The sequence below is a fragment of the Aotus nancymaae genome, unplaced genomic scaffold (genome assembly GCF_030222135.1).
Source record: "Aotus nancymaae isolate 86718 unplaced genomic scaffold, 86718_ANA_hifiasm-v0.15.2.pri h1tg000028l, whole genome shotgun sequence".
NCBI classification, from domain to species: Eukaryota; Metazoa; Chordata; class Mammalia; order Primates; family Aotidae; genus Aotus; species Aotus nancymaae.
In genome coordinates, this window is record NW_026988441.1 from 28700942 (window position 1) to 28713828 (window position 12887).

A 12887-nucleotide genomic window follows, 5' to 3' on the forward strand; every position below is an offset into this window, starting at 1 on the left:
AGGCGTGAGCCACGGCGCCTGGCCTTAAAATTTATTTTAAGAGACAGGTACAATGGTTCATGCCTGTAATCCCAGCACTTTGGGAGGCTTAAGTGGGAGGATGGCTTGAGGCCAGGAATTCAACAGCAGCCTGGGAAACACAGTGAGACCCAGTCTCTGCAAAAAATGTTTTTAAAATTAGCTGGGCATGGTGGCATGCACCTGTGGTCCTAGCTCTTCAGGAGCCTGAGGTGGGAGGATTGCTCGAGCTGGGATATCAAGATTGCAGTGAACCATGATTACACCACTGTACTCCAGCCTGGACAACAGAGTGAGACCCTGTTTCAAAGAAAAAGAAGGAAGGAGGGAAGGAGGGAAGGAGGGAGGGAGGGAAGGAAGGAAGGAAGGACATACAATCAACAACAACCAAAAGACAGGGTCTCAAGGCCGGGCATGGTGGCTCACTCCTGTAATCCCAGCACTTTGGGAGGCCAAGGCGGGCGGATCATAAGGTCAAGAGTTCGAGACCATCCTGGCCAACATGGTGAAACTCCATCTCTACTAAAAATACAAAAATTAGCTGGGCATGCTGGCACTCGCCTGTAGGCCCGGCTACTCGGGAGGCTGAGGCAGGAGAATCGCTTGAACCCAGGAGGTGGAGGCTGCAGTGAGCCGAGATCCTGCGACTGTACTCCAGCCTGGTGACAGAGCGAGATTTAGTCTTTAAAAAAAAAAAAAAAAAAAAAAGACAGGATCTCACTCTGTTGACCAGGCTGAACTCCTGGGCTCAAGGCATCCTCCTGCCTCAGCCTTCCAAGTAGCTGGAACTACAGGCACACACCACTGCATCCAGCTTTTCCAAATATTTTCAATCCATAGTCGGTTGAATTCCCAGATGCAAAACCCACAGATACAGAGGGCCAACTATACTTTTGAATTTTTTTTTTTTTTTTTGAGATGGAGTCTCGCCCTGTCATCCAGCCTGGAGTGCACTGGCACAATCTCAGTTCACTGCAACCTCCCCATCCCAGGTTCAAGTGATTCTCCTGCCTCAGCATCCCGAGCAGCTGGGACCACCACGCCCAGCTAATTTTTGTATTTTTAGTAGAGATGGGGTTTCACCACGTTGATCAGGCTGGTCTTGAACTCCTGACTTTGTGATCTGCCCGCCTCGGCCTCCCAAAGTGCTAGGATCACAGGTGTGAGCCACCGTGCCTGGCCTATACTTCTGATTTTTCAAAAGATTGTGTTATATTATTTATCTTGTCAGTTGAGCTTTTTAGGATACCCCTTTAGATTTTTTAAAAATTTGAGTATGTCAAAAAATAAAAAAATAAATAAAATTTGAGTATGTCATATCTAATAGGAATTTGATTCAACTCTTTAATTCTTCTCCACCCCCACCCAATATTTTTCTCACTGCAGCCTCCAACTCCTGAACAGGAGTGATCCTCCTCCCTCAGCCTCTCAGCCTCTCACGTAGCTGGGACTTCAGGTGCACACCACCATGCCTGGCTAATTAAAAAAAAAATTTTTTTGTAGAAAAGGGGTCTGGCTATGTTGCACAGGCTGGTCTTGAATTCTGGGCCTCAAGCAATCCTCCAACCTCAGCCTCCCAAAGTGCTGGGATTACAGGTGTGAGTCACCATGGCCAACCTGTTTTCTTAATTAAATGAAAGGATTAGATTAGAATCTTTCTAAAGCTGATTTCCTATGGCTTGATTCTGTTAAATGAATTTTTTTTAAATACATGGGATATTTTAACCTATTTATTCAACAAATAAGCATGGAGCATGCGGAATAAAACATAACCCTTGCTCTCAAACAATAGTAAAAGGATCTTGAGATCTTGGGTCAACAAATAAATGTAGTTTTTTTTTTTTGTTTTTTTTTTTTAGATAGGGTCTTGCTCTTGTGTAGGCTGGAGTACAGTGGTGCAATCACAACTCACTGCAGCCCCAACCTACTGGGCTCAAGTGAGTCTCATACCTCAGCCTCCCAAATAGCTGGTACTACAGGTGTGTATCTCCACGCCTGGCTAATCTTTGCATTTTTTGTAGAGATGCTGTTTCGCCATGTTGCCCAAGTTGGTCTCGAACTCCTGAGCTGAAATGATCTGCCTGCCTCAGCTTCCTAAAGTCCTGGGATTACAGACATGAGCCACCACACCCAGCCAACTGTAGTCTTAGTCAATGAGGTCTTACGTACATCAAGCTACAGAAGAGCAATGGGGAGCTAGTTATGAAGTGTACTTTGGGAACCCTTGCCTTGCCTTCCCTTGCCCTGCCTGCCTTTGCCCTGTCTGTCCTTGCCCTGCCTGCCTTTGCTCTCCCTTCCCCTCCCCTCCTCTCTCCTCCCCTCCCCTCCCCTTCCATTCCCTTCCCTTCCATTAGTCTTCAAGAATGAATAGTTTTCCTTCCTAGTCCTGACCTTGGTCTATCTCTCTTCAGCATCTAGAACAGGGTCTGGTACACAGCAGGCACTGAACCATTGATTATAAAACTAAGCCATATCTGTCAAGGGACTACGTAGAAAAAAACAACCTTACTAAGGATCTGAGGTCAACAGATGCAAAAAGGACCACAATTCTTTGCCCTTCCTGATCCACACCCTTGGAAATGTTACTTTGCAGCTCTTCCCTTCAAAAAATGAAGCCTAGGCTGGGTGTGGTGGCTCACATCTATAATCCCAGCACTTTGGGAGGACAAGCAGAAGGACTGCTTGAGCTCAGGAGCTTGAGACCAGCCTGAGCAACATAGTGAGACCCTGTCTCTATCAAAAAATACAAAAATTAGCCAGGTATGGTGGTGTGTGTCTGTAGTCCCAGATACTCAAGAAGCTGAGGTGGGAGGATTGCTTGAGCCCAGGAGGCTGAGGGTGCAGTGAGCTGAGATTGTCCCACTGCACTTCAGCCTGGGCAACAAAGCAAGACCCTGTTGGAAGAAAGAAAGAAAGAAAGAAAGAAAGGAAAAAAGAAAAGAAAGAAGGAAAGAAGGAAGCCTGTTTAGCCTATTTCCTTACTGGACTGTTCTCGTAAATTCCTTTGGTCAAGTGAATGTGACTGGGTGCCAATTCCAAGTCCAGGCTTAAGAGAGCCCGTGAGCACCAACTTGTTTTCTCGAAACCATGCCTTTGTGGGGGATGAGAGACCTGAGGGATGCTGAATGATGAAAGATCACATGGAGCAGAGTTGAGTTGTTTCAGATTCAGCCAGCTCCTAGCTGATCCACTGACTGACTGCAGATACATGAGCAAGTCCAGCCGAGAGCAGAAAACCGCCCAGCTGAACCCAGCCCTCACTGCCAACGCACAGGAAGTGAGCTAAAGAAATAGCTTGTTTGTGGCTCTAATTTGTAATCCCAGCTCCTTGGTAGGCTAAGGAGGGAGGATCACTTGACCCCAAGAGTTTGAGACCAGCCTGGGCAACACAGCAAGACCCCCATCTCTAAAAACATTTAAAAATTTAAAAATTAGCTGGATATAGTGCTTGTAGTCCCAGCTACTCAGGATGCTGAGGCAGGATGATCAATTGGGCCCAGGAGTTTGAGGCTGCAGTGCATTATGAATACACCACTGCACTCCAGCCTGGGCAACACAGTGAGATCCCATGTTAAAAAAAAAAAAAAAGAAATGGCTTGTTTAAAACTACTGTGTTTGGGGATGGTTTGCTATGTAGCTATAGCTAAATGATGCAAGAACAAAGGCCAGGGTTTCAATACAGAGAAGTGAATCTGTGGGGAAGGGGCTCTGAGAATTGATTATTCACTATGGAAACTGACCACAAACCCCACTTCTCAAGTCTCTCACCTGTGTGTCCAGTTAGCATGTGGATCACATGCTGCTCTTCCATGTCCCACACAGCCATGATGCCATCCTGGGTGCCAATCACCAGCAGCTTCTCCTCCGCACCCCATGCCATGGCGGTGATGCCTGCAGCCACACAGAGGCAACAGCAATGATCTCAGTTCCTGTGTCCAAATATTCAGCTGTAGGGTGCTCTAATGAGCCCCCCCACTTCTCAGATAAGACAACTGAGGCACAGACAGATTCAGTCCCTTGTCCAAAGCTACACAGCAAGGATTACAGATTCACAGACTCAGATGCACAGATTCACACTCTGGGCTGTGACATTCACTCCACTCTTAGGTAGGAAAAGGGTCTGAATCACAGTGTGGTCATAAGCATCTGTATAGTCCAGCAGTGCTCACCCAGGAGACACATTTGGTGTCTGGAGACATTCTGAGGTGCCACAACTGGGGACAAGGATGCTCAAGGACACTACTGGCATCTGGTAGGTGAGGCCAGAGAGGCTGCTCAACACCCAACAATGCATAAGACAACTCCACCCCAGAGAAAGATTCAGCCCCAGAAGCCAACACTGCCACGGCTGAGAAACCCTGTCTTATTCAAAAAAACTCAGAAATGAAATTACATTGGCTGTGGTAGGGCACCGTGGCTCACGCCTGTAATCCCAACACTTTGGGAGGCCAAGATGGGCAGATCACTCGAGGTCAGGAGTTCGAGACCAGCCTGTCCAACATGGAGAAACCCAGTCTCTGCTAAAAATACAAAAATTAGGCAGGCGTGGTGAAGCACACCTGTAATCCCAGCTATTCAGGAGGCCGAGGCAGTAGAATGACTTGAACCTGGGAGGTGGAGGTTGCAGTGAGCCAAGAACACACCACTGCACTCCAACCTGGGTGAGAGAGGGAGATGAAAGGAAGGAAGGAAGGAAGGAAGGAAGGAAGGAAGGAAGGAAGGAAGGAAGGAAGGAGAGAGAAAGAAAGAAAGAGAAAGAGAAAGAAAGAAGGGAAGGAGGGAAGGAAGTTATATTGACTCAGAATGAGGATTCTGTTTTTGACATCTCTTTGAGTTCAATGAGCATAGAAAAACAAGGGCTGAGGTCCTAAAGAAAAAAGAAATATTTGCCAGTGAATTGGGCAAACACACCCCAAGGCTCTCTACCTGGTGGAGTTTGATTAAATGTCACTGCAGAGAGGGGCCAAGACACATTAGAGAAAACACAGGCCTAGGCATTAAGGAACTGGACTTTCTGAATGTCCTGAAGTAAAGAAAGGAAGTCCTTTTCCTTCTCTGTACCTCTTTCCCATGTATACAATGGTTGGGGTGGTGTTGAATCAGAGCCAGTCAAGCTCTCAGAATACAGGATTTTGTTTCTACCTCATTGGGATAGAGAGTGAGGAAATAGGATTTGTCTTCTTTTTCTTTCTTCTCCTCCCCTTTCCTCCCCTTTCCTCCCTTTCCTCCCTTTCCCTTCCCTCCCCTTCCCCTCCCTTTTCTTCCTCTTCCCTCCCCTCCCCTTCCCTTTCCTCCCCTTTCTCCTTCCCTTCATTATTATCTCCCCTTTTCCTTCCCTCCCCTTCCCTTCCCTCTTACCTCTCCTTTCCCTCCCTTCTCCTCCCCCCTCCTTTTCCCTTCCTTTTTTTTCCCCAGATAGACAGGGTCTCACTCTGTCACCCAAGCTGGAAGTACAGTGGCTCAGTCATAGCTCACTGCAGCCTCAAACTCTTGGGTTCAAGCAATCCTCCCATCTTAACCTCCTGAGTAGCTGGGACTGCAGGCACATGCCACCATACCCAGCTTTTTTTTTTTTTTTTAACTTTTTGTAGAGACAGGGTCTCCCTATGTTGCCCAGGCTGGTTTTGAACATCTGGGTCCAAGAAATCCTCTTGCCTGGGCCTCCTAAAGTGCTGGAATTACAGGCATAAATCACTGTGCTCAGCCTCTTTTTCTTTTTTCTTGTCATGCATTCACTGTGTGACCTTGGAAATATTAACTCATACTTTTCATTTTAAAAACGAACAAACTGAAGCCCACATGGGTAAGACCTTTTTCAACGTTAACAGGACTAGAGGATGTACAACAGGGCACAGTGGATCTGAAACACAGAACATTTACCTGCCCCAGAGATGACAAAAACATCACTCTAAGTTGTAACTTCCTATGCCTGTGCCATGACAGACATCACTAATCAATCACAGCACTATGTGTGATTTGGGCCCCCATAGCCATTCTGTCATCTCACCTTTAGTAATAAAACCCAAAAGCTCATAGGTATTAGCTGAGTACAGGGTCATCTGCACAAAGACCATACTTCCCTGGTTGAGCCCAGTGGCTCACCCCTGTAATCCCAGCACTTTGGGAGGCTGAGGTAGGCAGATCACCTGAGGTCAGAAGTTCAAGACTAGCCTGGCCAACATGGTGAAACCCATCTCTACTAAAAATACAAAAATTAGCCAGGTGTGGTGACACAAGCCTGTAATCCCAGCTACTCTGGAGGCTGAGGCAGGAGAGTGGCTTGAACCTGTGAGGCAGAGGTTGCAGTGAGCTGAGATCATGCCACTGCACTCCAGCCTGGGTGACAAGAGCAAAACTCCATCTCAAAAAAAAAAAAAAAAAAAGACTGTATTCCCCAGCTTCCCTTACAGTTGGACATATCCAAGTTCTAGCCAATGAGACAGGAATGGAAATATTTAGTTCTGCCTCTAGGTCATGCCCTTAAAATGAGGAGGACTGCCATGTGCTTCTCCTAGTCCCTACTGGCTGGAATGCCATCTGGATAGTAGGAGCTAGAGCAGCCATCTTGGGCCAATGAGGACACCCCTACACTGAAAATGGCAGAGCAGCCAGATTGAAGGTATATGGGTCCCAGACACCCTAAGGACTCCTTTATACCTCTTCTTTTGCTTGAACTATTTCATAAGACAGAATTAAACTCCTATTTTATTTAATCCACTGCTATTTTATCTTTTTTTTTTTTTAACGATATCTGAACCTATATCCTAATAAATACATACACTTTCCGACTAAGCTACCTTCAGTCTCAGAATCCTTCTCAACACAGCATTCTGGTGGCTGCCCCTAAACTGACTCCTCCATGCATTGTACTTAGTGTGTCTTAGCATTTCTATTTTGAAGATAATGTGCCTGGGGAGTGCAGCTTTCACTACCAGGTCATGTGGCACAGTGAGAGCTCTAACATTTGAACCACAGGCAAATTCAGTGGTCTCACAATAGTGAGAGATTGCGGGTAAGCAGATAAATAGACGGATGAATGCAAGTGGGTGAGTGGGTAGACAGGCAGCTGGTTGGATGAGCGGGTGGGTGAATGGATGGGGCAGATAGATGGGTAGATGGAGGAATCAATTTCTAGATGAAATTGAAGCGAGCAAGTTGATGAATGGCAGAGTGTGTAGATGGGTGGAGGGTTAAGAGAGTGAATGGAAGATGATCAGGTAAAAAAAAATGGAAGGGTAAGTGGACTGGGGTGGATGGATGGATATACGGGTAGAAGGATGAATAACTAATAGAAGTGTGGATGACTGATGGGTAGATAGATGAGAGGAAGGAAGGAAGAAAGAAAGGGTTGAAGGATAAATGAACGGGTGAATGGACGAATGGATGGGTGAGTGGATGAATGGAAGGAAAGGTGGGTAGGTGGGTGGGTGGGTGGATGGATGAGTAGGTAGATGGATGGATAAAAGGATGGGAAGGCAGTTTGATAAATGGATAGATTACTGAAAGGGTAGGCAAATGATTGGGTGAATGGATGAATAATAGATAGATGGGTGAATGGGGGTAAATGAAATGGTAGCAGGGTAGATGGAGAGATGGACAGGTGGGTGGATGGGTAGGTGAATGGAACAGTGGGACAGTCAATGGATAAAAGGGTGGGAGGGTAGATGGATTAATAGATGGGGGATAGCTGGATGGAAGTGTGGCAGGGTGGGTAGATGGATGGGTGGGAAGGTGGATAGATAGATGAATGGGTGGGTGGATGGATGGATGATGGATGGGTAGGAAGGTGGTTTGACAAATGAATGGATGGATAAATAGAAGGGTGGGTAAATGATTGGATGAATGGACACATGATGTATGAATGGGTGGATGGATGGGTGAATGGATGGATAGATGAGTGAAAGCGTGGGAGGGGAGATGGATGGAAGAGTGGGAGGGTGGGTGGATGGATGGATGGGCGGGCAGTAGATGGATGGAAGGGTGGCAGAGATGATGGATGGATGAATGGATGGGAGGGTAATTGGATGGAAGAGTAGAAAGGTGAATGAATGGATGGATGTATAGATGGATGGATGAACAGAGGGGTGGGTGGGAGGGTGCTGGATGGATGGATGGATGGATGGATGAATGGAAGGATGGGAGATAGATAGATGGGATGAATGGATGGGAGGGAAATTGGATGGAAGAATAGGAAGGTGAATGAATGGGCGGATGGATGGATGAATGGAAGGAAGAAAAAAATGAATGACAAATGGATGGCAAAACCTAAATCTTTGTCTCTCCCTTACATTCTGGGATCCCAAAGGCTGAGTACAGTTCCATCAGCCTCTCAGGGGCCTGTCAGGCATTAGTTCCTAGATTCCAGACTTACTAGCATGAGCTTGTAAATAGCTCAAACTGTCAGATGGGCACAATCCCTTGGAGATGGGAAGCTTGGAGGCATCCCCTAGCTTCGGGCTCATTAGCAGAATTTTTATGAGTCATCTACAGTCCCTGGGGGGCAGAGAGGCAATCAAGCGTGAGAGAGCAGGGCAGGCTCTGATGGCACCCTTGGGGCTTCCCGACTAGCACAGGGGAGTTTCAGAGGACAATCTCAAACACCGGCATTCACGGCCCCCATGCAAGCAGGTGCCTGCTGGGATTTTTGCTATGCTGGGGAGACTCACCTTTGTGACAACCGCTGAGGGTTGCCCGGAGGGGTCCTCCCGGGGGCTGGAGGAATCCTCCGAGGGGCACCAGCACAGGGTGTGGACAGAGCCGGAACCAGCTCTGGGCCTGTTGGCATAGCTGTCCCACCAGTGCTGGATGTGAGGTGGCGAAGAAATGGAGTCTGGCCAGCAGTTCTGTGTACAGGAGGCTCCTCTCTGCAACAAAAGGATGTGGATTAAGTTGCCTGGATTCAGCTCCCTGTACCTTTCCTGCAAATTGAGTCTCCACTCCCTGCAGGAGCTGTGGGACGAAAGACACAACACCTCAGCCACGGCCTCTGCTGGCCTCTCCTGCCTCCTTCTCTGCTCTCCAGACTCACTCACCCTTACTTCAAAGGTACCCAGCTGTTTCTAGCCTCCAGCCTTTGCCCAAGTTGCCTAGAATGCTCCCCTTTCCTTCCTCCCTCCTTCCTTCCCTCCCTCCCTCCCTTCCTGTCTTCCTTCCTCTTTTTTTCTGAGGCAGTATCACACTCTGTTGTCCCGGCTGGAGTGCAGTGGTACACGGTCAAAGCTCACTGCAGCTTCCAAATTCTGGGCTCAAGCAATCCTCCCATCTCAGCCTCCCAAATAGTCGGAACTACTGGCATGCACCACCACGCCCAGATTTATTTATTTACTTTATTTATTTACTTTTGAGATGGAGTTTCACTCTGTCACCCAGGCTGGAATACAATGGCGTGATATCAGCTCACTGCAACCTCCACCTCCCCGGTTCAGGCGATTCTCCTAACTTAGCCACCCAAATAGATGGAACTACAGTCACCCAACACCACGCCTGGCTAATTTTTGTGTTTTTAGTGAAGATGGGGTTTCACCATGTTGGCCGGGCTGGTCTTGAACTCCTGACCTCAAGTGATCCACCCACCTCGGCCTCCCAAACTGTTGGGATTACAGGCATGAGCCACCGTGCCTGGCTATTTATTTTTTTAGAGACAGGGTCTTGCTCTGCCACCCAGGCTGTAGTGCAGTGGCATGATCACAGCTCACTGCAGCCTCAAACTCCTGGGCTCAAGCGATCTTCTGGCCACAGCCACTCGAGTAGCTGGGACTGCAGGTGCACATCACCACGACTGGCTAATTTTTTTATTTTTTGTAGAGACGGGGTCTTGTTATGTTGCCCAGGCTGGTCTCAAACTCCTGGCTCAAGCTATCCTCCTTCCTCGAACCCTCAGAGTCTGGAATTATAGGTGTGAGCCACTGTGCCTAGACCCAACCTTTTCAATAAAAACAGGATCAGAGGAGGGATATATTGGAAATCTTTGTACCTGCCATTCAGTTTTGTTGTGAACCTAAAACTGTTCTTAAAAAAATACGCTATTAAGAAAAATTAGCCCTTGTAGTGGCGCGGGCCTGTGATCCCAGGTACTTGGGAGGCAGAGGCAGGAGAATCGCTGGAACCTGGGAGGCGGAGGTTGCAGTGAGCCGAGATCGCGCCACTGCACTTTAGCCTGGGCGACAGAGCTAGACAAGAAAAGAAAGAAAAGAAAGAAAAGAAAAAGAAAGAAAGAAAGAAAGAAAGAAGGAAGGAAGGAAGGAAGGAAGGAAGAGAAAGAAAGGAAGGAAGGAAGGAAAGAGAAAGAAAGAAAGAAAGAAAGAAGGGAGGGAGGGAGGGAGGAAAGAAAGGAAAGAAAGAAAGAAAGAAAGAAAGAAAGAAAGGAAAGGAAGAAAGGAAGAAAGGAAGAAAGGAAAGGAAGAAAGGAAGAAAGGAAGAAAGGAAGAAAGGAAGAAAGGAAGAAAGGAAGAAAGAAAGAAAGAAAGAAAGAAAGAAAGAAAGAAAGAAAGAAAGAAAGAAAGAAAGAAAGAAAGACTCCTGATCGCTTTGGATCATTTAATCATTTAGGTTGTTGAATGGTCTCCGTTTCCCAGCTTGCCTGGCTGTACAGAGAGCACATGGCTGTCCAGCAGCGCCCTCTGGTGATGACATTTGTTCCTACACTTCCTCCTTGTGCCGGGGGAGCCAGAGGTTGTCAATCAAGGGACTTTGCAGACAACGTGCTGAGATCTGGGCTTCTAAATCTTTCTTAAACTGGGAAGTCGTGCCCAAGGTTGTTTTCCTAAGAAGTTGCTCCATCAAGGTTTACAACTCTGGCGAGCGCCTCTCACGTTACTGTTCTTTCCAGTTGCCTTAAATTCCAGTTGTTAGGTATGCTGTTCCATTTCCTTCTCTTTATTTTTTTATTTATTTGTGTGTTTTGAGACAGTCTTGCTCTGTCACTCAGGTTGGAGTGCAATAGCGCGATCTCGGCTCACGGCAACATCTGCCTCCTAGGTTCAAGCAACTCTTGTTCCTCAGCCTCTCAAGAAGCTGGGATTACAGACATGCGCCACCACACGGCTAACTTTTGTATTTTTAGTAGAGATGGGGTTTCGCTATGTCGCCCAGGCTGGTCTCAAACTGGCCTCAAGCAATCTGCCTACCTTAGCTTCCCAAAGTATTGGGATTACATGCTTGAGCCACTGTACCTAGCCATCTATTTATCTATTTTTAATAAATTAATTTTTTTATAGAGATAAGGTCTCATGTTGCCCAGGCTGGTCTTGAACTCCTGCACTCTGGCAATCCTCCTGTCTGGGCCTCCCAAAGTGCTGGGATTACAGATGTGAGCCACTGCACTCAGCCTCGTGTCCCTCTCTTAAAGGCTGAGACAAACATTAACTATCTGCCTGGGGCAGTAAGGATGGAGACAAGCATCTCCCAGGAGAGCGAGTCATACAGTACCAGAAAGGTCATTACCCCAAGGTAATGGAGAACCATCTAGAAGTTTCAACAAAGAGATACTTAGTGAGATTTGGGGGTTTTTTTCTTTTCTTTTCTTTTCTTTTTTTGAGATAGAGTCTTGCTCTGTCACCAAGGCTGGAGTGCAGTGATGTGATCCCGGCTGACTACAACCTCTGCCTGCTGGGTTCAAGCAATTCTCCTGCCTCAGCCCCTTGAGTATCTGGGATTACTGGTGCGTGCTACCACAACTGGCTAATTTTTGTAGAGATAGGGTTTCACAATGTTGACCAGGCTGGTCTCAAACTCCTGGCATCAAGTGATCCACCCACCTCAGCCTCCCAAAGTGCTGAGATTACAGATGTGAGTTACTGTGCCCAGCCGATTTGGGCTTTCAAAAGATTCTTTCTGGGTGCTGTATGGAAAATAAACCAAAAGGTAAGAATGAACCCAAAGGCTTGAGGATGCTTTGGCAAGGGTCTGGAGGAGAGGCGGCAGGACTGGCCCTGGGCTGATGGTCATGAGGATAAAGAGAAGCAGACAGTTCAAGGATGATTTGCAGAGCCAGGATTAGAAGCTCTGCATAGGAATCACAGGCCACTGGTCACCCTTTTTAACATGCTATTCACGTCCATGGGGAAGCACATTAGATACCGAGAATTAAGCATCTTTAATACTCCCCCTTCCTTTGTGAATTCACCTCACAATTTATTGCTCTTTGTTAAAATGGTATGTAAGGCCCCAGGTCTAAGCACTCCTTTGAATTTTCACTTATCTTCTGTGAAGCCTCTGTGCACATAAAATTAAAACGTGCGAGCCCTTTCTCCTGTTGAGCTGTCTTTTGTTAGTTTCGTTCACAGGCCCCTATCACTGAACATAAAAGGGTAGAGAAAAAGATTTCATTTGTTGTCTCCCAAAGTTTGATTGTAAAATGGTGCAGCTGTTGTGGTTCCTCAAAAAGTTAAACACGAAAGTGCCATGTGATCTGGCTAGTTCACAATAGCGAAAAGGTAAAAACAACACAAATGTCCACAGACAGATGAATGGATAAACAAAATGTGGCATATTCACACAATGCAATATTATTCAGCCCTAAAAAGGAAGGAAATTCTTAGCCAGGCATGGTAGCTCATGCCTGTAATCTCAGCACTTTGGGAGGCCAAGGTGGACAGATCATGTGAGGTCAGGAGTTCAAGACCAGCCTGGCTAACATAGCAAAACCCTATCTCTACTAAAAAAATACAAAAATTAGCTGGGCATGGTGCCACATGCCTGTAATCCCAGCTACTCTAGAGGCTGAGGGAGGACAATTGCTTGAACCTAGGAGGTGGAGGTTGCAGTGAGCCGAGATCGTACCACTGGGTGACAGAGCAAGACTCTGTAGTGTTTAAAAAAAAAAAAATGGAAGGAAATTCCTTCATATGCTACAATGTGGATGAAACTTG

General features: G+C 46.9%; 1 protein-coding gene across 5 annotated transcripts in view; it reads right to left on the reverse strand.

Annotated features, from left to right (window-relative positions):
* The window catches only part of NWD1 (NACHT and WD repeat domain containing 1), an 87200-nt gene that overhangs the window by 27547 nt on the left and 46766 nt on the right, over window positions 1–12887 (reverse strand). For all 5 annotated transcript variants that reach the window (XM_064381671.1, XM_064381670.1, XM_064381674.1 and 2 more), the window contains 2 exons: window positions 8685–8882; window positions 3787–3909 (listed from right to left, as the gene is read on the reverse strand). In XM_064381671.1, the coding sequence (XP_064237741.1) occupies window positions 3787–3909; window positions 8685–8882 (321 nt within the window). The remainder of the gene's footprint in view (window positions 1–3786; window positions 3910–8684; window positions 8883–12887) is intronic.